Raw genomic sequence first — 26,733 nt, forward strand, 5'->3', positions numbered from 1 at the left:
TAGAGGGAGTATTTGGCTAAAGCAACTTCAGATTGCGTCTCATGAAGTAACCTATAATTCCATAACCATAGAATAAATATTATTAATCTATACGCATAACCAAATTATTAGTCCCAGATGAGGTTAATGGTAAAGGACACAAAAGGTAAAAATAAAACAATCATAAAATATACGTATTGTATACGATTGTAAGTGTTGTACTGTTTTATCATACACCATCACTGTATCATTTGGGTTTAGCAAATGCGTTTAACAAACGTTGTGGATGCATGTGGACGCTGCGTTTTCAACCTGCTGTGTCAGTCAGCATCATCTCTGCTCAGTGCATTGACTGAATCCTGACCTGTTCCCGGTGACATCGGCTTACATGCATGCTTGACAGCAATTCATACTGAGTTAGCTTTTATTATTTACCATCGCAATAGCAATGGATATCTTTATCTAGCAGTAGTGAACAACTTAACAGGGTAAGATAGTTAACCGCCCCCCACAACCCCCCCTTAGCCAATAACACTTATGTAGATCTCAAACTACAGGACCTGAACAGTATATTTCCACCAGATATGATGTGTAATAATGAGTCAATCTTTAACTTCCTATTCTTAAGCTTTGTTGGAGGATTTGACTGAATCACCAAATAAGCTTTGAACAATGTTGCCCAAAAAGATAACTAGTCAAAAACAAAAATAAATCAATGCAACAACTAAATAAAATTTTAAAATAAAATAATCAAACAGTAAAAAAACAAAACAAAACAAAAAAACAAGCATTGCCAAAAAACAGACATACCACACTTACTGTGTGGGCTTTTCAAATTAACAATCACTTTTAAATAACTCACTCAGGAGCAAAAAAGTTAATCAAAGTATTGATTATACTCTCAATGAATGAAGCTGAAACTCTGTGGAGAATGGAAACGGGGAGAGCGACTGAACACACTACTGCATGAACAGTATGCTCTTAGGTGGACCGTACCTGTCGGGATGTGAAAATGAAAATGACCTTCTACGATTTTTTACTCATGAGAATGCAAAACATATCAGTTTAGACTGACTCAAATAAAGAATTTTCAAATAAAGGGTCAGTTTAATGTTAATTGATCAAATATCCTAATAAATAGCCTACCTAATATTGTAGCATAGAGGCTGTAATTGATTTGTTAACAACTCAGATAGTTAATATTGCTTTAACAGACTTTAATAATCAATTGTTCCTGTATACATTTTTTTATATATAGTGTATATCATAAACAGTAGTGCTTCAATAGGAGTGCTTGCATGGGGCATTGCACTAACAGATACAATTACCAGTACAACTAATCTACACCATTAATAGCCTTCTCTCTGTGTGTGTGTGTGTGTGTGTGTGTGTGTGTGTGTGTGTGTGTGTGTGTGTGTGTGTGTGTGTGTTTTAGTCTCAGAAAGTTTCAACTGTGCTACAAATCCATTAAAAAAGCTACTTAAAGGAAAGGTTAGCCAATTATGTAAACTTTCACAATTGGGTTGTTATAAACATAAGTGATTAATGTGAACAAATTTGTTTCTGCTTTAGAAAACAGGTATTGTGTACAAGTTAGCACCTGTTTAAAAACATCCATAATGGTCTAAACATTCAGAATCATCCAAAGTGCTCTGTTACATTATACATTTCTATTTATGGCATTTAGCTTCATTCAGGTTATTTCAAAACTGGTGATGCTTTCCTTGAAGATCAGTAATACTCAGATGCACTACACATGGTACATGTTTACTGGATGGCCAGTAAAATGTTTTCACAATAAGGACAAGTTCAAGTATATATTTTGAATTGTTGTTCTCAGTGAAGCAACACTGAGTTAAATTGTCTTGTACCTGAATGTTTTATGAAGGTGGGTATTTAATAAGGATATGCTGCATAACTCTCACTTGGTCTAATTTAGTTGTCTTAGCGCACTTAATAACCTTGTCTGGTTATTGTTTCCCTCTTTTTCTTAGGGGTCAAAACAAGAATCTAATAGACATTCTGAACTGCACATTTCACCATGTCTGCAATTACGAAGCTTCTCGGGGACACAACCAGTATTAAGTCAGATTCAAGTTATAGAAGACTTATTAAGTGCAGTTATTCTTTGTAAAGGAAACCAGTGATGAAATCGATGTTTTATTTCACTGGGCTATTTTTTTTTTTTTCAAATAAGTATTTTCTTAACCTTTTCTGTAGAACTAACGCGGTATAACTTTACAAATGTGTGTTTATATCGCCACCTTATGGCACTTTATGAGCTCACGATTTATGTCAATTCAAATAATGAGGTAAAAACTCGTCCACTTGGATGGCGTGCAATGTTAGGCATAGATGGAGAATTCTAATGTGGAGTGGAGGAAGATGAAAAAGGTGAAGATCAGGATGTTGGCTGTGTTTTAAGCCTTGTGCATGAGTGACTCAAGCTTTGTTTCTGTTGGACGAATAGTCAATGGCACTGCTCATACTGGTTGAGCAGTTGATTAGTTACAACAGAGTTGGTTCATTTACCAACTTCCTCGGTTAGCTTTTGTAACATTTCGTTTCTTAAAGATGTTTAGTGTTTATTACAATATTTTTTTAAATAGCGTTGAAAAGAAAAGAACATGAATTTTCTCGAAACAAAATCAGGACACGCCATGGGAAAGCTATTACTTCCGGTTGGTTGCTATGCCAACATTTGAACAACTTGTAAAAGAAAAAAAGAGAGAGAGAGAGAGAGAGAGAGACGCGCTTTATTCACTTTGGATTTTACATGTAAATATGAGTCAGCGACAGGTTTTGCAAGGTGAGAAAGACTCCTTTTATACACATACAGGAGTTTGTGGTGTAGTTATTACATCATGTTCATTTTAATTTTCCAGACATGAAAATGTAGAGCGCTTTACTAGGGGCTACCCTTTTACCCTTTTCACACACACACACACACACACACACACACACACACACACACACACACACACACACACACATATACATATATATATATATATATATATATATATATATATATATATATATATATATATATATATATATATATATAAACTTCAACGTCATTAAATTGGTTATTAAGTTAAGTGCTAGTCATGTCTAAGGGCTTCAATTGTTGTACCAAATCCTCCCCAGTTGATATGTCCTTCAGAAGGATTGGATATAATTTACCTGCAGTAAGCCAATAATGCTAAATGTGTATACTTTTTTCAGTCTTTGAGCAGTACCAGAAAGCACGAACACAGTTTGTACAAACAATTGCAGAATTTGCAACAAGACCACAAAATATTGAAACACTACAAAATGCAGGTCAGTGGTGACATAATCACTTTCTGTGATTCACTTTTAGTGACACTTTCTGAGCAGGATGAGAAACTAATAAATTCATAATCGGCTCAGATTATATTGCTTTTTATAAAACATATTGTTTTTGTTCATATGCTTTATTTAGGTACCAGATTAATGTATAATATTTACATCGTATTTACACAAAAAGTGCAATATGTATTTAAAACGTACATTGTACTAGACAGTTTCCTATTGATTTGCCCTACGTTTTTCTCCTCTCACAAGTGTTCTTTCTCTATCTCTGGTTTAGGTGTAATGTCCCTTCTGAGGCCTCTTCTGCTGGATGTGGTCCCAACTATCCAGCAGACGGCGGCTCTGGCTCTCGGCAGGCTTGCCAACTATAACGATGATCTGGCGGAGGCAGTGGTGAAAGGAGACATTCTCCCACAGCTTGTTTATTCTCTGGCTGAGCAGAACGTAAGACTGCAACTGAACCTCACAGCTTTGACCCCAAAGAACCTCTTTGCTGTGGAGTTTGTGTACTGAACCAAAGTGCACTGTGGGATTAGAAAAGTAGTATAAAATCAAAATGTAGAATTTTGAGTTCTGTAATTCTTTAATTTTATTTGTAAATTCTTTAATTTTATATATATATTCAACAACATAAGTAAAGTGTTTCAATTGTTGAACCAAATCCTCCCCAGTTGATATGTCCTTCAGAAGGATTGGATATAATTTACCTGCAGTAAGCCAATAATGCTAAGTAAGTAAAGTACAAAGCCAAAATCTAGAGTTTTGAGTTTTGTAATTCTTTAATTTTATGAACCCAAGAAGAGTATATTTTCAACTCAATTTTATTGCTACTATATATTATGTATTTTTGCCATTTTATATCCTATGTCACATATCAAGGCTAAATGTATTTCTCCTATAGTTCTTTTTTGAGATCTTCTTTAATTCCACCTATCACATCATATCAGAACAAATGGAGGAACACATAGTGTGGAACATCATATAGTTGTATCTGTTGGTTGCAATTTTTCAATGTCTTCTTTAGACTCCTGCATACAAAGATTCTGCAGTGAATGTTTGTGCGATCTTGTGTTCTGCCATTAATCTGCCTTTACATTGTGTTCTGCAGCGCTTCTATAAGAAGGCAGCAGCGTTTGTCCTCCGGGCAGTTGCTAAGCACTCTCCAGAGCTGGCCCAAGCTGTGGTGGACTGTGGTGCTCTAGATGCCCTCGTCGTCTCCCTGGAGGAGTTTGATCCTGGAGTAAAGGAGGCTGCAGCTTGGGCACTGGGTTACATCGCCCGCCATAATGCACGTAAGTCAACACCATGGGCGCTCTGCCGCAACGCACATAAGTCAACACCGTGGGCAGTCTGCTGTAACGCCCGTAAGTCAACACCGTGGGCGCTCTGCCGCAACGCACGTAAGTCAACAACGTGGGCGCTCTGCCGTAACGCCCGTAAGTCAACAACGTGGGCGCTCTGCCGCAACGCACGTAAGTCAACAACGTGGGCGGTCTGCCGTAACGCACGTAAGTCAACAACGTGGGCGGTCTGCCGTAACGCCCGTAAGTCAACACCATGGGCGCTCTGCCGTAACGCCCGTAAGTCAACAACGTGGGTGGTCTGCCGTAACGCCCGTAAGTCAACAACGTGGGCGCTCTGCCGTAACGCACGTAAGTCAACAACGTGGGCGCTCTGCCGTAACGCCCGTAAGTCAACAACGTGGGCGCTCTGCCGTAACGCCCGTAAGTCAACAACGTGGGCGCTCTGCCGCAATGCACGTAAGTCAACAACGTGGGCGGTCTGCCGTAACGCCCGTAAGTCAACAACGTGGGCGCTCTGCCGTAACGCCCGTAAGTCAAGACCATGGGCGCTCTGCCATAAGTTGTAAGTTAATACCCTGGACGCTCTTCCGTAATGGCCATAAATCAGCACTATGCAGCTACTGTTGGATGCTTCTAATCTTGATATCTTCAGGCCTTCTTACGGAAAGCTAGCATCCTACAGGGTGACAGCATCTTACAGTTCCCACTGTATTCTAGATAGTCAAGGTCTTCAAGAACATGTGAAAGCTAGAACTGGATAAGAAGTCATTTCTGTGGCTTGGAAGACTTACAGAAGCATGTTTGGGCACATCTGCATTAATACTTGGTTAAAACTTAAGATATTCAGACTGGCCATTTTGCCACATAAAATCATTTTATTCCTTCTTCTTTTTGCTTTTCTTCTTGAAATGCAGAGTTGTCTCAGGCAGTTGTGGACGCTGGGGCAGTTCCTCTACTTGTTCTGTGCATCCAGGAGCCTGAGATCGCCCTGAAGAGGATCGCTGCCTCGTCTTTGAGTGACATTGCCAAGCACTCACTAGAGCTTGCTCAAACCGTGGTAGACACAGGAGCCATTGCCCACCTGGCCCAGATGACCCTCAATCCCGATGCCAAACTAAAGGTCAGAGAAACAGACACATCTGTAACACCCTATCAGATGTGCACTAATCCCGCCCAAGCCCCAAAATTAAGCCCAGTGATCAGTTCTGATTTTCATGTCCGTTTGTTTGCGCGATATTACGTGTTCCACGGAAGGTGTTCTTCTCGTTCACAGAGGCATGTGCTCTCAGCTCTCAGCCAGATGGCTAAGCACTCTGTGGACCTGGCGGAGATGGTAGTGGAAGCTGAGATTTTCCCTGCTGTGTTGGCTTGCCTCAAGGACCCAGACGAGTATGTCAGGAAAAACGTCACTACCCTGATGCGGGAGATCACGAAACACACCCCTGAGGTAGCTGGCACAAACACCACACCCAGTAGTTTATTTACCAGTCTATTTATCTAGTCTGCATTTTTTGCCTCCATGACTTGTTTTTTCATCTTGTGTTTGTCTTAATGCGATAATGTGTGTGTGTGTGTGTGTGTGTGTGTGTGTGTGCGCGCGCGCGCATGTCTGCCTGTGCATGTGTGTGTCCCTTCAGCTTTCCCAAATGATTGTGAATGCAGGGGGTGTAGCAGCTGTAATCGACTATCTCGGGGACTCCAGGGGGAATGTGCGTCTTCCTGGTATTATGATGCTGGGTTATGTAGCTGCACACTCAGAGAACCTCGCCATGGCTGTCATTGTATCTAAGGTCACATGCTACATCTCTTGTATATATCTCTTTCCATACCTAGCATGGAAATATATTTGGATAGTTTTTTATTGTATGTGGCTAATGTCCAGTCTGGATGACAGTGGATGACCTAACTTCCTAGCAATACAAAGGACAACAGCCACATTGTAAATAACGTCTTATTTATTTTTCTACTCCTGGTAGTCCTAATGGTGACAATAAACATGAACTGCATATTGATTAATGCATTGTTCTGTCTGACTACCAAATGCAGACTGCATACGTTTCTTCCTAACGCATTTGGAAATTTCTACTCAATTAGTGAAAACTGTAGGTCAGATAAAAGTCAGCCTGTGATCATTTAATGGGCCAGTGATGGCCTGTAGGTGGTTCATATATTTTCTACAACATTCCTGATTTCTGCTCTCCACATAAACAACTTTTAGAGAAGCGGTTTCGCACTACATATGAATAAAGTGGAAGACAGAGCAAAATTAAATACAGTCCTAGACTTTAGGAAATTAACCTACGCTTGTCAATTCTTAAGACACTTATCCTATTTCTCGGTTTGGCATAGCTCAGCTGAAGTGTTTCCCTCTACTTCCACCTTCGCTCACTAGGGGGTGCCACAGCTTGCTATTTGCCTGGTGGAGGAGCCAGAAGATCACATCAAGGCAGCCACAGCCTGGGCGTTCGGGCAGATCGGGCGACACACGCCCGAGCACGCACGTGCTGTGGCGGCGGCCAATGTGCTCCCCAAACTGCTCGGCCTCTACCTGGACACGCAGTGCTCCGAGGACCTGCAAGTCAAGGTGCACAGATTTCACAAAGAATGGTGAAAAATGGCTCACGTCGGGGTTTTTATTTTCCCACACGTCACTTGACATGTCACTGTAACCAACAATGTTTTAGCTGACAAAGATGATGGCTGCCAGCTTTGTCACGACAACAGTACTGTCCCATATCATGCCTTCACTGCAGGCAAAGAAAGCCCTGAAGAATATCCTTCAGAAGTGCACCCATCTCCCAGGGCTGGAGCCTCTTCTCTATGAAGCTCCCAGCAACATTCTCAAACATGTCATCTGTCAGTTCAGCAAGGTAGGTCACCCGCAACCGTTCCAACTACAGACAGAATAGTTTGACAGAAGCCCCTGACCCTGTCAGGAGTGTCTGAGGACACTCACCTGTCCTGCTTGCTTCACACCCTGTAGGTTCTTCCTCACGACAGTAAAGCACGCCGTTTGTTTGTGACCAGTGGGGGGCTGAAGAAAGTGCAGGAGATCAAAGCAGAGCCAGGCTCTGCTCTTCAGGAATACATCAATGCCATTAACAACTGCTACCCTGAAGAGATAGTCAGGTTCGGTACCCGTAAACACTAGCAACAAGCGTTATACAGGCTCAAGTGAATGGCAAAGTGCAGTTGTGCAAGATGATCAATGGTATGAATTGATGATTGCTTCTCTCTTTCTCTGTATTATGATACAGTGTACTAACCTATCATGCTTTAACAGGTACTACTCCCCTGGATACTCTGAAGCATTGCTGGAAAGGGTAGAAAACTATCAACCGGCTTAAGGTGGACCATTTGTTAGCCTTTGGGACTCTAGCCTTTATTAAATGCCTTTATTAAAATTCATGGTACTTGCTGTAATATTGCAGTCTTTCTTAGCCTTTGTTGCTTTCTACTTTATGTAGGCCTAATATATCATCTTTTATTAGTAAAGAAGATACTTGTATGAACTCACACACTGAATTTTCATATTGCTTCAAAGTCTGCAACATTAACACTTGTAGCTATTTATGTTAATTATATGTAGGTCTGACATGTTTATGGATTCAGCTAACTACATATAGTCAACCTATGAATAAACCGACAGAAAAATGGTTGCTTACTCCTTTTTTTATATATAAGCTTCTAGATAATTTGTAACCGAAATAATATTTAATTGGACAGTCATGGACTGGTTATGTATTGCTTTACATTACATATCTTTCCAAGCAGACGTGTGTTGGTGGAATGTGAAATGAATCCATTTCGATAACCAATGAAGTTAGATTAAACGGTGACCACTTTTAAATATTATTTTAGATTATAGCTATAATAGTAATATTTTTGCATCTTCCATTCATTGATTAGTGGGTTCATTTAGATCCACGACACAAACTAGCGCCCCCTTCAGTTCCGCTGCGTACTCTGCGCGAAAATGCGCCGCGATTGTGTCGAATCTGCAGGCGTTTATAAAAACAAATCCCGTGGTAGCCTCGCGTGGCGAAAGTTCTGTGGTAAACGCATTGACACGTTTACCCGTTTCCTGAGGTTTCATCATTCTGTAGTGCTCCATGCTTCGGGGGGTAGCATCACTGCTGAGGGTTAGTACCGGGACTCTGGCCGGCCTCTTCGCTCCCAGGACCAAAGCTGAGCCGCATCTTATCAGACCATTCTACCTGTCCGTCTGCTTGAGTAAGAGAAATAAGAAAACTAGTTGGTCAGAGCTACCCAGAGGACAAAAGATGGATGGGAACATCGAGGAGATTCTTGCTCCGCTGAGACAGGCGGTGAAGGAACAGGTAAAGTTAGCTATCCAGCTAATGATGGCAATGTTGCAAATTATCCGGCTACCATTAGATACATGGCTAAATAAGTGATAGCTGCCGAACGAGTTGGGTCTGCTGATCGATTTGAAATTGTCTGTCACCTGCAGAAATATCATTACATTATGCATTTAGCTACTTTAATGCTGGCGTGATCTCAGCAGTGTGAATGAATGCCGTGCTTTGACGAGCTGTTTTGCGGATCAGTACTGTTTCTACACTTAAAAGCAAAATTCAGCACCGTTGCAATCAGTTGTCTGGCGTGAAATCAAAGCTAGCAGCAGCCGTGCATCAGCCGCAGACCTCCGTTGCCACGTTTGAGCTCCGCCACGTCACGACAGCAGACCTGAGCTTCCTCTCACTGCTCGAGTTCCAGTAGGATCGCAGCAACGAAAACGGACGTGGCCTTGACAGGCTCGGCGAGCCTAGCGCAGGGCTCCGGCCCATTCCTTCCGTGCATCGCGTAGCCGCTGCGAGTCTCGTGTGTCTTCACGGTTTTCGTGCTGCAGGGCGAGCTCGTGCGCCAGATGAAAGCGGAGAACGCCCCGGGCGTTGACGTCACCAAAGCAGTGGCGGAGCTGAGGGCGCGCAAAAGGCTCCTTGAAGCCAAGGTACGGGCTGCTACTTGGTTCCATTAAGCGTTCAATTCACGGTTAACTGTGTAAAATGATTGTTTATGTCTCCTGTCCTGGGTCTGCGAGGCAGCAGGATGTCCCCAGTGAGAAACTCTGAGATTCAGAGAGGGAACGTGTGTTCACCCGACACGTTTGGCATTGCATTACAGGAGCTTTCTCTGCAGCCCAAAGACGATATAGTGGACAGAACTAAGATGGAGGACACGCTGAAGAGACGATTCTTCTATGACCAAGCGTTTGCCATTTATGGGGGTTTGTTCAAATTCTTTCTTTTTGCTGTAGTAAAGGCTGAAGGCTAGCCTGGTGTTCGGCTGTTGGATGTCTACCACTACTAAGGTTCTAATCACCAGAATGGTGGACGTAGCAGTCCTAAAGTTACTCGGCTTATTTCTCTGAGGAAAAAACTTGATTTGTAGGCCTGAATCCACACATGGTGCACAAATGGTCCAGAAAGTTCCCTGCTAGTAACCTGTTTAATGGTTATGCTGATCAACCTTTTAAGAGGACATGAGCCCATTCACTGTAATGTCCATGGAGGAAAGATTAGATATGATCCTGTTGTCAGTTTGGATCTTAATGGCTGTGTTGTGCTGTTACATAATGAACATTATATGAGTAGCAGGAATATGTGAGTAAATTGAGTGTTGTTGCATGTGTAACAATGTATGGAGATGTACATGTCCACTGTTCTGTTTTCTTTGATGGCGTGGGATTCAGGTGTGAGCGGCCTGTATGACTTTGGCCCGGTTGGGTGCATGCTGAAGAACAATGTTGTACAGAGCTGGAGGCAGCACTTCATCCACGAGGAGCAGATTCTGGAGATCGACTGCACCATGCTTACTCCCGAACCTGTGCTCAAGTGAGTGGACACCAGTCGTGGTTAGGGCACCGCCCGCCCTACAGTCCAGCCTCAGGTTGTTAGTTATACTTACGTTGGAATGGTAACGTGAATAATAGTCCATGTAGAGAGTCATAGTATTCAAATTTGGGCAATGTCACCTATCTGGGAAACAGTCTCTGGGATTCTCTACTCATGTACCATATGTTGTTCTTTTTTTCTGGTAAATTTGTCCATGTCAAGGACTCGGGGCAAATGCACATCTTTTCTCTCCTAGGACATCTGGGCATGTGGACAAATTTGCAGACTACATGGTGAAGGATGTAAAGAATGGCGAATGCTTCCGTGCTGACCACCTCTTGAAAGGTGCACCATTGTATGCCTCCATACATCCAATGATGGCCAGCACGGCTGTGAGGTTGTACCGATTTCGCTGAACCAACCAAGCCAGCACTGTTGTCTTAATGTGGGCAGTGGTCACTGCACTCCATCCAGCAGTCACAGGTGGAGAGGGAAAATGTATTACATTAAATTCCCGTATCACAAGCAATACAAACAAAACCTCACCTTACTGGGTTTGATGTTGGTGTCTGAACACTACACTGTGGTTTGTTGAAAGTCTGTGCTATAGTCAAACTTTGGGGAAACTTCTTGCCAGGCTTATTTGGTCCAAGCTTGGATAAAGAAACCAGTTGTACACTTAATCAGCAGTGTGGTATGAAATGGTACCTGTATACACTCTTTTAGTATGTAGCTGTTTGAGATTACATATCAGTATCACAAAGATCTTTTGATAAGGAGTCATTTTCACATCTATTATTTTAACATGGCTGTATTTTGGGCCCCATCATAGCTCATCTTCAGAAACTGATGAGTGACAAGAAGTGTACAGCAGAAAAGAAGAGTGAAATGGAGTCTGTCATCACTCAGGTACCATCACTGCTTACTGCTGGTGTAGAACCAGCCATGAATGGTTGCAGTCAGGGGTGTCACTCTGTCCCCATGTTTGCTCATTCCCAGTAGTTCATTTGCATGACTGTAAAAAGCTAACAGCAGTGAATGACTTCCTCTTTGCTGCTGGCGTTCACAGATGGACAACTACTCTCAGCAGGAGCTCACCGATCTATTTGTGCAATACAACGTGAAGTCACCCAGCACAGGAAATGACCTCACACCACCCATCTCATTCAACCTGATGTTCCAGACCTCCATTGGTCCAGGGGGGAACATGCCAGGGTAAGGACTGGCACCGCAGATGTCACTAGAGTTATTCCAGCCGCAAAATCCGACCGCACGCTGCAACACAAGCAGCCGTTCATTCTCTTCTTGACGCTTTAGCCTGCTTCATCTGTTTAATTCCTGCAGCTATCTGAGGCCTGAAACAGCTCAGGGAATCTTCCTCAACTTCAAACGTCTGTTGGAGTTTAACCAGGGTAGGCTGCCGTTCGCTGCCGCCCAGATCGGAAACTCCTTCAGGAACGAGATCTCTCCTCGCTCCGGCCTTATCCGCGTCAGGTGAGTGCCGTTCAGAGGGCCGCAAGTGGTGGATTCGCTCGTGTGTCAGGCAAGTTTGATGCGATGGCTGTTCCTCTGTCCTCAGAGAGTTTACAATGGCTGAGATCGAGCACTTTGTTGATCCGAATGAAAAGGTGCATTCCAAATTCTCCAACGTGGCTGATCTGGAGATTTCGCTGTACTCTTCCAAAGCGCAGACCAGTGGACAGTCAGCCCATATCATGAAGCTCGGGGATGCAGTGGAACAGGTGACCAGTCAACAGGCTTCTCATCTCATACCAACACGTTTAACTCAGACCCGTATGTGTAGCTGAGTTTTGTGTAATCTAATTTGCCGTTATCCTTTCCAATAAAAAGGTCTTCACACCAGCTTACCGCCAAGATTCTTGTTTACCTGTTACAAGAGGCTGAAAAGGGGGTTTTGGTAAAGGGAGAATAATAACCACCCGTAGTTACAGTGCCATCCAGTGCCTTGTCAGTGGACACTACATTTGCACAGTGATGTATTTTAATCAACAGTTTTTGTGGTTGTTGGTGTGTTGTAATTTTTTTTTTAAATGTTTTATTTTAGGGAATCATCAACAACTCAGTCCTAGGCTACTTCATTGGTAGGATCTACCTCTACCTGATCAAAGTGGGTGTGGCCAAAGACAAACTGCGCTTTCGGCAGCACATGGACAACGAGATGGCCCATTACGCCTGTGACTGTTGGGATGCTGAAGCCAAAACCTCCTATGTGAGTCCCCCTGTTCTTAGTGACTGTGCATGCTTGTGCTGACCCTGTGCGAACCCTGCAGCCTATTTCCTTACATGATTTCTGGGTCTCCTTTGCAGGGCTGGATCGAGATTGTGGGTTGCGCTGACCGCTCCTGTTATGATCTGCTCTGCCATGCGCGGGCCACCAGGGTCCCGCTGGTGGCTGAGAAACCTCTGAAGGAACCCATATCCTTGACGCAGACCACAGTGACTGTCAGACTCTTGAAGGCTGTGGCCTCGTTCTGTTGTGGTGTTCTCAGACACATGCGTGATCCTTGACTTCTTTTGCACAAAGTTGTAAATGTTGTCCAGTTTGAGCCAAACAAAGGCGCTATCGGCAAGGCGTATAAAAAAGATGCCAAGCTGGTCATGGAATTCCTTGCTGCCTGTGATGAGTGCTACATCACAGACCAGGAGAAACTGCTCAGTGAGAATGGGTGAGAACGGGCCACGTGGTGAGATAAGCGGGGCGGCAGCTATTGTCAAACCCAGATTGACTTGGCAAGCTTTCACAGCTGTGGGTGTAGAAGACGGTGTAGTTTTTTGGCTTTGGGCTATATCCTGAGCTTTCTGAAGGGTTCTCTCACTACCTTCTCTTCAGCGAGTTTACTGTCGAGACTGATGGCAAAACCTTCACCCTCAAGAAGGACATGGTGAGCATCAAGAGGTTCCAGAAGACCTTACACGGTAAGCCCATGATTCCAGGCTCTGGAGCTAAAACTTGCGAAGCTGAGTAAGAGGTGTTGAATCGCTAAAACAAGCCTGTGCTCTTTCTCAGTCGAAGACGTCGTCCCCAACGTTATAGAGCCTTCCTTTGGAATCGGCAGGATCATGTACTGCGTATTTGAGCACACATTCCGTATCAGGGAAGGCGACGAGCAAAGAACGGTAAACTAAATTAATTCAGAAACCCAGCTAGCTAAATTGGGATACACCTGTGTGGGCGGAGCCTGGCGTGAGTACAGGCAGCCAGGGTCATTTCTCATTTCTTCTCTTCCAGTATTTCAGCTTCCCAGCCACTGTAGCCCCCTACAAGTGTTCTGTTCTGCCACTGAGTCAGAATCAGGAGTTTATGCCATTCGTACGCGAACTCTGTGAGTGCTGATTTTACACGTTCTGCCATTTTTAAACAAAATGTTTTTATTAATTATTCATTTTAATTTAGTTATTTAATGAAGGCTTCCGGTATTTAAATATGTATTTGGCTGACCTGGTGTTGACTCAACTGGCCTCCTCCACAGCTGAAGCCATGACCAAAAACGGTGTGTCCCACAAGGTGGACGACTCCTCAGGCTCCATCGGGAGGCGCTACGCCAGGACGGATGAAATAGGCGTGGCCTTCGGTATCACGATTGACTTCGACACAGTCAACAAGACCCCCCACACGGCCACTCTTAGGGATCGGGACTCCATGAGGCAGATCAGAGCAGAGGTATCCCAGTCACTTCCTCTCAGCTGTGCACATGGGTTAGCGTGTACACGCTCTTTTAATTCTGTTCAGTTGTGCTCTTTAATTGTGATTTTGGCCCCAGGTCCCACAAAAAAGGTAGTAGTCACTGAATGATTCATGGTCTAATGTTCATGTTTGTGATGTGTAACTCATAAGGTATGAAAATAAGTATAATGTTTATGTAAATGAATTATACATACACAATACATATTTATGTCACAGGATTATGTAATTGTGCATCATGAAGAGTGTTTGGACTATACAATTATAGTCCCCTGTGTTTGCCTACTTGAAAGAAGTGTGTGTGTGTGTGTGTGTGTGTGTGTGTGTGTGTGTGTGTGTGTGTGTGTGTGTGTGTGTGTGTGTGTGTGTGTGTGTGTGTGTGTGTGTGTGTGTCCAACATAAGATTGGTGAGCTGCCTGAGGTCATCCGAGACCTTGCCAATGGCGTCACCACATGGGCTGAAGTGGAGAGCAAGTACCCCATCTTTGAAGGCCAGGAAACTACCAAGAAGGACGCAGTGGAAGAGTAAACCTACCCTGGGCACGGGACACCCTTGGACACTTTTACCTTTTTGCACCTATAGGAACAACAGCTCGTACCATACAAACGATCAGTGTGCACCAGGCACTCTGTGACCCACACAGAGACCCTCATCAAGGCATTTATGTGTAGTCTTTATACCATCAAAGAGGCAAAATGAACAGTTGGAAACTGCTGCCAACAGTACTCAGAGAACTTGTGTGGGAGACACCGTTTTAAAAGGCATGACTGTAATGTGGTTACTGTGGAATGGAGAAGTTTTCTCCATTGAGGCAAGCGGGGTAGCTAAAGACATGAAATGCATCTTCAGTTCAATAAACCAAGCCAGCTTTTTCTGGACCTATAACAACTGAGTCTTATGAATGACCTGTTGATAACATTAAAACATCAGTACAAGTTTAAATGAATTAGATGTTGCCCAAATCCAATAAAGATTCTTAATGGATGTTAATGTGGATTCAGGACTAAAAGAGCTATGCTGTAGAGATACTCACTTAAAAATCTTGACGCTCATTAGCAGAAGTTGATGATTGCTGAGACTGTGTTCATAAGCTGCTTATCATTTTATAAAGCTTGCAAATCTCTTTAGAATTTATCTGATCTACTCGAATCTAACCTATAAGGCAGGACTGAGGTTGCTCAGGTGCTCAGAGGGGCAGTTGGGAATGTGTCCCCTGGGCTACAGGAGCAGCTCCTATAGCTTGCAAGCAATACAGTAGACAACTCCTGTTGTAGCGTATGAGGAGAAATGAGGGAGGGTTGATCCTTTTGTGATAGTTAATAAAGTTTGCATGTAAAACATCTAGGTTGGTTGCAGGCCACCTTACCAGTTATCTGAATGGTCATTGCTCTCTTGACGAGCGTGTCTGTGACGTTTTGCTCTCGTCTAGGAGGTGAGTGGAGGATGTGGTTTCTGCATAAGCCTGAAATCGTTTTGGGGAACACCTGTGGAGTATCAGAATTGAGCCCTTGAAATGAAAAAAGATGCATATCCATACACTCTTCTGCATTCTACAAAATAAAAACAATATAAAGCATTGTTGCAAGTTTTATTTGTAAATGTCCACATGGTGAAGTAAGGTAAGTCTAAATTAAGCATATTTAGCATCGTAGTGCAAATGGACACTGCATTAATGACGTCTACATTCCTATTTGTTGATATGGTAGCAATGAAATTAGGAAACTCAACTAATCTAAACTGGGAACTTTAGAACCCCTCCAAGAAATTCAGAAACACTTCTGCACAGCTGAGGAAGGACCATCCTGTTTCTCTGCAAACCTCATCTACTTCACTACAATTTTGCTCTCTCTTATATAGAGTTTACAGAAATTTTGTAAAACAATTTGCATCAATGCTTGTTTAAGAAAAGTTGGCATACGTATTGTGCGTTTTGAGAAGGAATATATGCACAAGCTCGCTTGTGTAGCCTTCACTGACATGACGCTGTCTGTATTGGATGGTAGTACATGCCTCGATCAGGATAACACTGGTCCGCCCCCCTTTTGAAGTACAGGACAAAATTATAAATACATCTGCCATTCACCTTGTAACTGTCCGCCACTGTCTGGAGGTAGCTCGGGAGTCTTGGACCTATTACAGATTCCTCCGCTGAACTTGTTTGATTTTATTGCTCTCTGGAAGTGTTATAAATTATTGTAGCTTGCGGCAATTTGATCTCAACAGCGTTTGGATTTACAGTGGCATTGCTGCGCTCAAGGTTAGTAGAGCAGGTGGTGTTACTCACATCGCACAAGACCAACTGAAATACCACAGAATCTAACAGCACTTTGAACATTCGTCTATTTACCTGCTTGCGTGGGGATCCTACAAAAACCTAAATCTATCGAAACCGTCTCCAAATTATCTTCTAAATGTCTGCATGGCTCTGTATTGTAAAATTTTAAACAAACAGCCAATAAAACCCTTTAGAATTCTTGTGCGATGCTTGAATCACAATTGAGAAAATAGAAATAGCTCAGGTAAACTAGCCGGAGGTGCTGTGTAATGCAAGTCTCCAGTTACCATTCTACTGGAAGGTTCTGTCCTCACACTAAAAATGTCAGGGACCTGGGACACTCGCCAAGCAGGCCCAACGCTGTAAGGTACTACACTTTAACGCTGGCCCATTTACAATGGCAAGCGTGAATACTCTTGTTCTGTGGTTTTGGTGGACTTTGGGGAATTCTCAAGTTCACCTGTAACACGCTTTGGGGCCTTTTACTGATAGTACAACCTAAACAGAGTTTTGCAATGACTCGTGAAGTGTGTTGTAGGCATAAGATATCGGCGAGATTTCTTGTTTCTGCTACACTATATACAATCACTGGGCACTTTTAATTATGTATGAATATTTTATAAAACTTGAATTTCTTATAAATGAATAATGTTGCATAAATATGTTACATTTTAATATCGCCTACTCTATACTAGTTTAAATTCTATAAACAATGGAAAAGTAAATAAGATGTGGTTTCAATAAACAGCATCCAATGCAGTAAACTGACAGATTCCAGTATTCCCAAGGTTTAGGGATTTACCTTCTTTTTTTCCTTCCCCCGATTCCATTTTAGGAACCTGGTGATCCTGCACTTTGCTCGTGCACTATGGGGGTCAAAGCAGCTCTTCCCAAACATGAACTCTACTTCTATTATGTGGTGCTGTGCTTTGCCATGCTGTGGGCTGCCAGCTGGATTTTGGAGGTGTCCAGCTGTAAGTGTGAATGGATGAACACACACACAGACATATATTATGATTTTTTAAACCTTTACAGTAGGCAGGTGAAGTCTCTACTACCCAGTGCAGACAGCTTGCCTGCACATGTGAAGCTGAATGTTTAGCACTACATCTTTTGTTAATTATGCGCGAGCTACATGTTCACCGGTCTTGCTTTCTCTCCACTGCGGTGCCATCCAGAAGGGCCACGGGGAGGTACTGCATCGTCGCAGCAGGGTTTCAGGAACAGCTGCTGGGAGCTATGCACACTATGCAGCACGGATCATGTGTCCGTATTAATACACTAGGGCGAGACAGGAAAAATAGGATGGTGATGCTCATTGTCTTTGAGATCTCTGGAACTTCATGACATAAAAAACCCCATTCTGACATTCAGGGACAAGCAGAAGAAATCAAATGAATCATATGTAAGGCTCTATCCGTCCAGGATATTGATCTCTGGTTAAGGGGAACACTACACCAATTATGTTCCACCACTGGTAAAAGAACTGAATGTCAGTGGTAACACTCTAAATGTTGCATTGTAATTGCTAGTGATGTTCAATGACCAATTGTTTGCAATGTCCTCTTAAGCAAATGTAAACCGAAAATCCTTCAAGTCCAACATCCAGCCAGGATGGTACTTCTTCGGCAGGAAAATGGTGAGGACCAATCACAGAGCACCTTTCTACATAACCGTGCCAACTGTGTTCGGCATCATGAGAGTAAATAGTGCTGTGGCTAAAGTAAGACATCTTTGTGTTCCTGGCAGGACACGGCTGATGTGGAGTGGATGATGTGGTTCTCTACGTTCCGAGAGCATATTGTGTTTGCGCTCTCTGGCCACATTCTGTTTGCCAAGATCTGCTCCATGCTGGCCCCACAGGTGGGTGACAGGGGGTAATGCAGTATTTGTAGGTTGTGACCCAGCTGGGCTGAAACTGGTCTTCTAATGTTTCCCAGAAAAGCTTGTTTCACTTTCACATTTTAAAAACTCATCACCCCTTTGCCAGTCTTTGGTTCCAGTTACAGAAGAGGTGATGTTGATCTTAGGGTAAAAATATATCTCTTGAATATAAAGGCCAAGTACCTCAAAGTGACCATTTTTACTTAACATCCGTCCAAATGCACATTCAAAAGTACAACGTGTAACGCGGTTTGTGAAGAAATTCCCATGTCTTGAGGCCAAGCAGATGCTGACCCTCTGCTCCCCTCTCACAGTACAGGTCCCTGGTGCACACAGTGTACTGCGTGCTGGCTGTGCTCTCCAGCATGGGCTGGACCTACGTGATGTTGATCCTCTCCCACTGCATGCTGCTCTACAGCATCTCCCTGGTGAAGCTGCGCTGGCTGTGCTTTACCGCCGGCCTCACAATGCTGGCCACCTTCAAGATGGAGCCCTTCATCTCCTGGCAGGTACAGAGGGCAAGCAGTGACCGAAACCCCCATGCTACTTAGAGTGTAAATGCTGTAATCCCCTGTCCTATATAATCTCTAAAGTGTAAATGCTGTAAACCCCTGTCCTATATAATCTCTAGAGTGTAAATGCTGTAATCCCCTGTCCTATATAATCTCTAGAGTGTAAATGCTGTAATCCCCTGTCCTATATAATCTCTAAAGTGTAAATGCTGTAAACCCCTGTCCTATATAATCTCTAGAGTGTAAATGCTGTAAACCTCTGTCCTATATAATTACTAGTTTAAACACTGCTTTCTCAGCCTTTTAAAATAATTGATTCTTATTGTTTGTTTAGGTGTCCTGATACAACAGTTTGTGTTTATAGTAGTGTTTTTTGTTCCAGTGTATGTATAGTATGGAAAAGTGGTACCAAGGAAAGCAGATCCCATCTATGGACATTGAAGAGGGTTGTTCCTAAGAACAAATATAGGCAAAAATTAAACATTGTATATTTTAGAAGTGCATCTATAAACATTTTAAGTGCAATAACCTTAGCATAAATATAATAAAAGCCTCATTTATAAATAAGTAATATATAATTAATGTATAATTTAATTGCCCTGTAACTTAAAAAAAACTATGTGATAGAAAAGTTCTTAAAACAGATTTGAATTCAGCATAAAAAGTACTATAAGGCCCAGCTATTTTAGTTTGGGAGGAAAAAAAATGTAAAGGATTGTTCAGTGTATTGTGAATAATGTTTCAAGGAATTCCTTTAAGGAATCCACTTTAAAGTTTCATCTTGTGATGCATCACATTGTTCACTCTCCTTCAGAGTCTTAGGGAACTCATAGCAAGCAGGTGCCTCTCTGATTATCTCATTGTTCTGTAGGCGGGGTTTGTGAGCGGCTCCTTCGAGCTCCGCCCTGTGTTCTTCTATGGAGGGTGTGGCTTCTCCATCATGCGCTGCATTAGTTTTGCCCTGGAGAACTGTGAGAAGAAAGAGGGCAACTACAGCGTACTGGAGCTTCTCAAGTACAACTTCTACCTCCCTTTCTTCTACTTTGGACCCATCATGACGTTTGACAAGTTCCATCTGCAGGTGAACAACTTAATCAGCATTTCCACTGTAATCCCATCCAACTAACCCATCTGGGGTAGTGAGACACTTTTTAATTCATCCAATAATCAATCAGAATGTATGATACAGATGAGCGGATGGATCAGCGATAATGACTGTACTACATTGCTGTGCAGGCCAACAATCCTGACTTGAGCAGGAAAGAGAGGGAGATGTGGAACATTTCCGTCCAGGCGTTGTTGCACCTGGGGGCTATTATCGTGGTGGCCATCCTCTTTCACTTCCTGTACATTCTGACAATACCCAGTGACCTGAAGTTGCTGAAACGCCTGTCAGACTGGGCCATCGGTGTGTTTTTATTTGTGTGTTTATGACTCGTTATGGAATGGTTTAATGTCTTTAGCTTGTAGAAAATCTCTGCACACCACGCCTCTGTCTAACAGGGGCTCGTCTCCTCCCCCAGCTGGGCTGGCTTATTTGAATGTGGTGTATGATTGGGTGAAAACAGCTGTGATGTTTGGGGTGATAAACACGGTGTCTCGACTAGACCATCTGGACCCCCCCAAACCCCCCAAATGCACCACAATGCTCTATGTCTTCTCAGAGATGTGAGTGCACCCTTCACTTTTCTCAATTCATTAAACACATTCATTTAAAACATTTTAGATACAAATGACATTATAAAAGGCAACACTATGCTCTTCCTAAAGGCACTTTGATAGAGGAATCCATGACTGGCTCTGCAAGTAAGTGCAACAATACTTTCTCATGTGTCATGTTTAATAGTGCATAGGCTCTAACGGAAAGTCACCTTTGCAGGTACGTGTATAACCACCTAGGTGGGCAACATAACAATGTGTTGGACGAGTTGGTAGCCTCCCTCTGCACTTACGGCATCATTGCCCTGTGGCTGGGGCCAAGCTGGGGGATCTTCATCTGGGCCTTCTTCAACTGCTTTGGGCTTAACTTTGAGATGTGGATGGCCAAGTTCTTCTCTACAGAGCCCTTTGTTTCCATTGAGGTGAGGGAGTAGGAAAGCTACAGTAAAATAAATAAATAAAAATAACCTAGAGAAATGAAAAAACACGAAACGACAAAGACGTGGTGAAAAGTAATTATTGCCTTACGTGCAACTGAATCATCTGACACGATTCACAGTGTGTCTACAATATTTTTTTTGCTGCCAGCAGATGGCGATGTCACAATCTATGTCACGCAGAATTAGAGCCGTGCTAAATACGTTCAACTTTTGGAGCATTGTCCTGTACAACATCGTGGCCCTCAACAGCCTTGACTTTGCTAAGCTTGTTGCCAAAAGACTTCTGGTAAAAGGTGAAAAACCGCAGAACATGTAATGTAATCATCCATGTAGTTTCATGAAGTTAGTGCAGTATTGCACTGCTTTCTTAGATTGTCTGTTGTCTGTAGATCATTTAACAGTAACACATTACTTTTAATGAAAGAGCCGCTATGTAAACTAAAACCTAACTCGTCTCCTATCTTAATGCTCCTTCATGCAGGATTTCCCTTGTCCACCATCACTGTGATGTTTGTGACCTACTGCTTGGTGCAGATTATTAAAGAGAGAGAACGAGAGCAGGCACTGATCCATGACCCTGACCCTCCACCCTCATCCACCACCACCTCGGCCCAGACACCCAGCACTGCTCACCCTCTGGACAAGGAAAAACCAGAGTAGAACGTTGTCACCTTCCAACTGCAATATTCTACTACTAAAGTATTCGTCTTGCAGACTAACGGAATAAGTTTACCAACAAAATCCTCAGCGATACCCTAATGTATGATATGCTAACAGCTCTGCACAGAATAATCCAGAATGAACTACAGCAGATATGCATGTAATATAAATGAAATAAACTTTAGAGGCCATGTTCATCATGGTGATTTTGTCACAGCATTTTTGAATAACACCTTTGGGGAAAGAACTCTTATTCTCTGTAAATAACTTCTTACCACACTGAAGATGAAATAAAAGCTGTACCTTTCAACATTTCAACAGTAGATTTGTAATGGTTTCCCAGAATTTGTTACATTGATATTTTCAGCACTGATTTAGTTATCATAATCAGAGACAGATGGAATCTAGCCATCAAATTAAGAGCAGATGTTTTGTCTATGAGTCCATGAGAGGTGTTTGAGTCAAACGCACACTGCCTCCATGACACTGCTGCTTAAAATAACCTCCAAGGCTGAATAAGTGCCCAATATATCTCAGTGATTCATACTGGTGATTCTCATGGTTGTTGAGCTCTTCCCAGCGCAGGGCATTTGTCTGGACTTACATAGCCTCTGCTCATGATGAGCAGCTGATCTGGAAGAAGCCTTTTTGTGGTGTGTAACAAAGTCGTTAATCCTTCTGCATTACTTTATAATACTGTTGTTTTGACATGTCTGTACTTTGTATGTAAACAAACTACAACTCGTAACTAGAGTTTATGAATTTGTATGAAATATTTTTATACTGTTTTGTATTTGATACATAAAAATAGTAACTGATAAGGACTGCAGTAATGACAACAGTATACATATGAATATGAAATTACATGAATTATGTAAAATTTGAAATGATTTGACATTTTCTTTTAGTGTATATCTATATGTCTATGTTGAAGGCATTCTCTAAAATGACTCACAGCTTGGGGATTATCCCAGGGTCATCCCGATGGTGCCTCCCTTAAGATCTCTGACCTCGTCCAAAGGTCCTGTGTGCTTATGCTTTAGGGCGAGGTGCAGTTTGATAGGGGGGCAGCGTGTCAGCTGTTGTCCAGGCCTGGGGCTTGTATTTCACATGTGCCAGTATGACTTCCAGAGTTTTGTGAGGACCTAAAAATAGCCTGCCAGTTGGAGTTTGGTTGAGGCGCTAGGACAGCTGAGGAAGTCTGATAAGCCGCTGCTAGCACTGGGCGCAACCATTTGCGCCTTGTCTTTCCAAAGACAAAGACTGGGACTGTTGGGAAAAGATCTAAAACAGCAGTCTTAACCCACACCGGGACTGTCCGAGACATCCAGGAGCGAGCATGGCTCTGCCCATAGACCAGACGGAAGAGCCCCGTCTGTACCAGCAGACCCTGCTGCAGGACGGCCTCTGCGATCTGCTGGAGAGTGACAGCATGGTGGACTGTGTGCTGAAGATTAAAGACAAGGAGTTCCCCTGCCACCGGCTGGTGCTGGCCGCCTGCAGCTCCTACTTCCGGGCGTTCTTCCAGTCGGGCGTGGAGGAGAGCAAGCAGCGTGAGATTGTTCTGGAGGACATCGAGCCCGGCGTCATGGGCATGGTGCTTAAATACCTCTATACGTCCAGCATCAGTGTGACAGAGCAGAATGTGCAGGACATCTTCGCGCTGGCCAACATTCTGCAGATCCCATCCATCTTCACCGTGTGTGTGTCGTTCCTGCAGAAGCGACTGAGTCTGAGCAACTGCTTGGCTATCTTTCGCCTGGGCCTCATGCTCGACTGCCCCCGCCTGGCTGTGTCGGCCCGCAACTTCGCCTGCGAGCGCTTCCCGTTGATCTCCAAAAATGAGGACTTCCACCGGCTCAGTCCCAGCGAGCTGGCGGCCGTCCTCTCGTCGGACGTGCTGAATGTGGAGATGGAGCAGGCTGTGTTCGAGGCCCTGCTGGAGTGGGTGGCGTATGACAGAGACACGCGGCTTCCGGAGCTTCCGGCCCTGCTGGACTGTGTGCGCTTCCGTCTCATGCCGCAAGACTATTTTGCAGAGAAGGTGGAGCAGCATGAGTGGCTGCGATCCAACCCAGAGGTTGGCAAGAAGCTGCAGCTGGTCAAAGATGCCCACGCTGGGAAGCTTCCAGAAGTCAAGAAGGGGAAGAAGAGAGAAGAAGAGGCCAAGAAGGAGGGAGAGGAGGAAGAAAAGCAGGAGGAACTACTTCCTGGAATCCTGAACGATAACCTGAGGTTTGGCATGTTTGTCAGAGACCTGATATTTATGATTAGTAACACTGGCTCTGTGGCTTATGACCCTTTAGGGAATGACTGCTATGTAGCATCACTGTCCACCCAGATTCCAAAAAATCACTGCAGTCTAGCTACCAAAGAGAACCAAATCTTTGTGGCTGGAGGACTTTTCTTTGATGAACACAGCAAAGAGGAACAGCTCAACTCATACTTTTTACAGGTACAGACCAAATACCCATGGCACAATGCTGAACTGAACTGAAGCTATTAAAAAACCTTTTAGGATGTTTTTAGGATGACGGCGACAATAAATTCAGTAGTAAAAAAAGTCTAAGGTAAACCTTGACCATTTTGTTTGTCTAGGTATTTATTCAGTCTAGAAACAAGTCTACAATCACATATAAAGTGTGTGAGCCTATTTAAATACAAGAATTGTAGTATGTGTTATGTTAAATCTTAAGTATGACTATTCACTTAACCTTACTGGTAATGAAGTAGGCTTGCTTGTCACCTCTAACCCCAAATAGTTTGATCCCGCAAGTTCAGATTGGCTCGGCATGCCCCCTGTGCCCTGCTCACGGTTTCTTTTTGGCATGGGTGAAGCAGACAACTTCATCTTTGTCATTGGTGGAAAAGAGTTGAAAGAAGGAGAGAACTCTTTGGATTCGGTCCTGGTTTACAACAGGCAGTAAAGAACTCTCTTTTTAATTCCAAATGATTATTCTGAAACATTAAATAAAGGCATCAGGTGGTAATTTCTTTAAATGTTTTTGCTTGCATTAAGGTCTTTCAAATGGGGAGAATCAGTTCCAGTCCCATATGCAGTATATGGCCATGGAACGGTGTCTCATAACGGACTCATCTACGTAATAGGAGGAAAAGGAGATGACAAGTAAGCAGTAGTATGACTACCCTACAAGCGCTGTTTCTCACCGTCTCTTGGTCAGTTGTCACCCAAACCTTGATGTCATGTTTGTAGACAGTGTCTGAAGAGAGCGTGTGCCTACGACACAAAGAAAGAGGAATGGAGAGAACTAGCGCCATTGAAGACGGCACGATCGCTGTTTGGCATCGCCGTTCATAATAACAAGATCTACGTGGCTGCAGGTGTTACGGATGCTGGCCTAGCTGGCAGCGTAGAGATCTATGACATTGCAACAGACAAGTGAGACACCACTGAAATGAGTTTAGAAAGGTAATTTGTTCTGTGGGGCTGTAGATCCAATACAGCTGAGTTTCTCTTTCTCTGTGTTGCTTCTAGGTGGTCTGAGTTTGTGGAGTTTCCTCAAGAGCGAAGTTCCCTCAGTCTTGTCTCAGTGGCAAATGCTATCTATGCTGTGGGCGGCTTTGCAATGGTTCCAAATGAAGACGGTGAGCTCATACCCACAGAAACTAATGACGTATGGAGGTAAGGCATCAGCACACAGCCTGTAATATGTGTGACAAGATGTGCTTGTAGCGCAATCATTTTACCAATCAGAGCTGTCTTTCTAAGCATATCCAATGGAGGAGAGAGCCTTTTTAAAAATCTGTTAAAGTGAATTCACTAATGATTAGAATATTAACACCTGCAAAATCACAAAAACTGCCAGCTTGTGTTTCTGTACAGGTATGATGAAGGTGAGAAGAAGTGGACCGGTGTCCTGAAAGAGATCCGCTATGCTTCCACTGCCACGGTGCTGGGTGTCCGTCTCAACACGCTGAGACTCACTAAAATGTAAGCAGAGACTGAAGCAGTCTGGGGCTCCAAGCTTTCCCTGTGCCAAGAAACAATGTCATGAACTCTTCATTTTTCTACTAAATGATGCAATTTCTAAACCTTTTCTAGCAGTGAGTGTCTTTTCTTTCATAATCATTCTGGTGAAACGTTAGATCATACTGCAATTACTTTCGGACTTGTGGAGTAAAAAAACAAACACACACACACACACACACACACACACACCCTGCAAAAACTCAATAAATATTTATTATTGTTCTAATGATGCTTTGTGGTGTTACATTTTGTAGAGTTATATTGTGATATTTCCTATTTATATATTAATATTGCCACAGTCTACACCATTTTATTACCAAGCAGTCATTGGTGTAATGGGACATGCATGGGTAATACACCCCACCCCCACCCACACCCACAGGTCAAATTCATCAGTACCTGTGTCCATTTAAAAAGTCAAACACAGGGGGCTTTGGTATAATGTTTAATTAAGTTTGCTATTGAAATTAACATTTTATTTTGTTATGTTACAGACAGTAAACATTAACTGATATGATAAATGACAAAATACAGTCTAATATTAGCACCTCTAGACACTAGCGTCTATCATTTTAGTACTGTGTTTACAAAACAAATTACTACTACATACAAGTGCTCTTTGTACAGAAGGGTTGAGTAAGACAGTAGGTTTACATAGCAAAAAAATGTAGAAAATAATGCAGGAACAGTTACACTCAAGACTGTTTTAACACATGAACAAAAAGCAAGTTATTCGCTATTAAATATTTCATTTAAAATAAAATGACAGTTGATTTGGTTGTAACAGGTTCCATGGTAACCACATGGTATGTGGGATCCCCACTTGATTGCTGATTAGACCAAATCAGATTCCTCATATTTGAATGTACAAATTCTTTTTATGCTTCTTGTTCACTCATTTTTCCTTTATTAACCAAATAACTCTAAATCGTTCTCGATGGCCATAGAAATGGTTGTGTAACTGTTCATCAATAAGATTGTAGTTTAATGCAAAAGACCATAAAGGAGTTTAAGAAGGTCACAACATTCTAGCTAACAACACTAGCAGCAAACGAAAATGCAGACCATTCCTTCCATTGTCATCACAATCAAATCATTTCTCATCACCTAGTCATCATGTCATCAAAGTAA

The 26,733-nt window shown here is 42.9% G+C and overlaps 4 protein-coding genes and 1 long non-coding RNA gene across 12 annotated transcripts; 4 read left to right on the forward strand and 1 right to left on the reverse strand.

The window, feature by feature from the left end:
* Positions 1-2,469: 2,469 nt before the first annotated feature.
* On the forward strand, positions 2,470-8,275 carry LOC113581220 (sperm-associated antigen 6). Of its 2 annotated transcripts, XM_027016210.3 has the most exons (11): positions 2,637-2,788; positions 3,208-3,303; positions 3,593-3,759; positions 4,424-4,607; positions 5,534-5,739; positions 5,893-6,066; positions 6,257-6,409; positions 7,012-7,203; positions 7,373-7,489; positions 7,603-7,748; positions 7,903-8,275. In XM_027016210.3, exons 1-11 carry the CDS (start codon positions 2,671-2,673, stop codon positions 7,964-7,966), a joined length of 1,617 nt encoding a protein of 538 aa, XP_026872011.3. In that variant the 5' UTR covers positions 2,637-2,670; the 3' UTR covers positions 7,967-8,275. The 2 variants fall into 2 exon arrangements, with proteins under 2 accessions (XP_081577090.1, XP_026872011.3); XM_081720964.1 differs by lacking the exon at positions 7,603-7,748 and having other exon boundaries at positions 2,470-2,788.
* A 420-nt stretch (positions 8,276-8,695) lies between these two features.
* gars1 (glycyl-tRNA synthetase 1) lies at positions 8,696-15,069 on the forward strand. The gene is made up of 17 exons (XM_081720935.1): positions 8,696-8,959; positions 9,493-9,594; positions 9,768-9,870; positions 10,336-10,477; positions 10,734-10,822; positions 11,310-11,386; positions 11,547-11,692; positions 11,822-11,971; positions 12,057-12,219; positions 12,543-12,707; positions 12,806-12,912; positions 13,018-13,164; positions 13,329-13,414; positions 13,506-13,615; positions 13,728-13,821; positions 13,969-14,159; positions 14,584-15,069. The coding sequence occupies exons 1-17, from the start codon at positions 8,732-8,734 to the stop codon at positions 14,707-14,709; spliced, it is 2,226 nt and encodes a 741-aa protein (XP_081577061.1). The 5' UTR covers positions 8,696-8,731; the 3' UTR covers positions 14,710-15,069.
* A 2,228-nt stretch (positions 15,070-17,297) lies between these two features.
* Positions 17,298-21,929, forward strand: hhatlb (hedgehog acyltransferase like, b). 3 transcript variants are annotated; one of them, XM_081720971.1, is made up of 11 exons: positions 17,298-17,430; positions 18,028-18,095; positions 18,206-18,319; positions 18,655-18,849; positions 19,724-19,933; positions 20,089-20,260; positions 20,376-20,520; positions 20,623-20,658; positions 20,732-20,933; positions 21,100-21,244; positions 21,433-21,929. In XM_081720971.1, the coding sequence occupies exons 1-11, from the start codon at positions 17,325-17,327 to the stop codon at positions 21,609-21,611; spliced, it is 1,572 nt and encodes a 523-aa protein (XP_081577097.1). In that variant the 5' UTR covers positions 17,298-17,324; the 3' UTR covers positions 21,612-21,929. The 3 variants fall into 3 exon arrangements, with proteins under 3 accessions (XP_081577097.1, XP_026872010.2, XP_081577101.1); XM_027016209.3 differs by having other exon boundaries at positions 21,103-21,244; XM_081720975.1 differs by lacking the exon at positions 20,623-20,658.
* Positions 18,521-22,690, reverse strand: LOC113581222 (uncharacterized). 3 transcript variants are annotated; one of them, XR_003411046.3, is made up of 4 exons: positions 22,567-22,690; positions 20,805-20,950; positions 19,262-19,305; positions 18,521-18,842 (listed from the first exon to the last, which is right to left on the reverse strand). It is a non-coding gene; the product is annotated as an uncharacterized LOC113581222 (long non-coding RNA). The 3 variants fall into 3 exon arrangements; XR_014125399.1 differs by having other exon boundaries at positions 18,521-19,305; XR_014125404.1 differs by having other exon boundaries at positions 18,521-19,305; positions 20,724-20,950.
* Positions 22,691-22,950: 260 nt separating this feature from the next.
* klhl40b (kelch-like family member 40b) lies at positions 22,951-25,828 on the forward strand. 3 transcript variants are annotated; one of them, XM_027016208.3, is made up of 6 exons: positions 22,951-24,066; positions 24,374-24,534; positions 24,631-24,738; positions 24,826-25,011; positions 25,108-25,254; positions 25,456-25,828. In XM_027016208.3, the coding sequence occupies exons 1-6, from the start codon at positions 22,951-22,953 to the stop codon at positions 25,565-25,567; spliced, it is 1,830 nt and encodes a 609-aa protein (XP_026872009.2). In that variant the 3' UTR covers positions 25,568-25,828. The 3 variants fall into 3 exon arrangements, with proteins under 3 accessions (XP_026872009.2, XP_081577083.1, XP_081577080.1); XM_081720957.1 differs by having other exon boundaries at positions 25,108-25,217; XM_081720954.1 differs by having other exon boundaries at positions 24,374-24,531.
* The last annotated feature ends 905 nt before the right edge of the window (positions 25,829-26,733 follow it).

Source organism: Electrophorus electricus, chromosome 1 (genome assembly GCF_041902795.1).
Source record: "Electrophorus electricus isolate QZ-2024a chromosome 1, ASM4190279v1, whole genome shotgun sequence".
NCBI lineage: Eukaryota > Metazoa > Chordata > Actinopteri > Gymnotiformes > Gymnotidae > Electrophorus > Electrophorus electricus.

What these genes read in the sequence shown, in the direction of transcription:
- hhatlb (XM_081720971.1), top strand. Translation starts at nt 17,325, where the DNA reads ATGGGGGTCAAAGCAGCTCTTCCCAAACATGAACTCTACTTCTATTAT. An exon ending in ACTTCTTCGGCAGGAAAATG is followed by an intron (nt 18,096 to 18,205) that starts GTGAGGACCAAT and finishes TGTTCCTGGCAG; the next exon opens with GACACGGCTGATGTGGAGTG. An exon ending in TTGACAAGTTCCATCTGCAG is followed by an intron (nt 19,934 to 20,088) that starts GTGAACAACTTA and finishes ATTGCTGTGCAG; the next exon opens with GCCAACAATCCTGACTTGAG.
- klhl40b (XM_027016208.3), top strand. Translation starts at nt 22,951, where the DNA reads ATGGCTCTGCCCATAGACCAGACGGAAGAGCCCCGTCTGTACCAGCAG. An exon ending in GTCCTGGTTTACAACAGGCA is followed by an intron (nt 24,535 to 24,630) that starts GTAAAGAACTCT and finishes GCTTGCATTAAG; the next exon opens with GTCTTTCAAATGGGGAGAAT. An exon ending in TATGACATTGCAACAGACAA is followed by an intron (nt 25,012 to 25,107) that starts GTGAGACACCAC and finishes TGTTGCTTCTAG; the next exon opens with GTGGTCTGAGTTTGTGGAGT.
- LOC113581220 (XM_027016210.3), top strand. Translation starts at nt 2,671, where the DNA reads ATGCCAACATTTGAACAACTTGTAAAAGAAAAAAAGAGAGAGAGAGAG. An exon ending in TGGCTGTCATTGTATCTAAG is followed by an intron (nt 6,410 to 7,011) that starts GTCACATGCTAC and finishes TTCGCTCACTAG; the next exon opens with GGGGTGCCACAGCTTGCTAT. An exon ending in TCATCTGTCAGTTCAGCAAG is followed by an intron (nt 7,490 to 7,602) that starts GTAGGTCACCCG and finishes CACACCCTGTAG; the next exon opens with GTTCTTCCTCACGACAGTAA.
- gars1 (XM_081720935.1), top strand. Translation starts at nt 8,732, where the DNA reads ATGCTTCGGGGGGTAGCATCACTGCTGAGGGTTAGTACCGGGACTCTG. An exon ending in AAAGGCTCCTTGAAGCCAAG is followed by an intron (nt 9,595 to 9,767) that starts GTACGGGCTGCT and finishes ATTGCATTACAG; the next exon opens with GAGCTTTCTCTGCAGCCCAA. An exon ending in TCGGGGATGCAGTGGAACAG is followed by an intron (nt 12,220 to 12,542) that starts GTGACCAGTCAA and finishes GTTTTATTTTAG; the next exon opens with GGAATCATCAACAACTCAGT.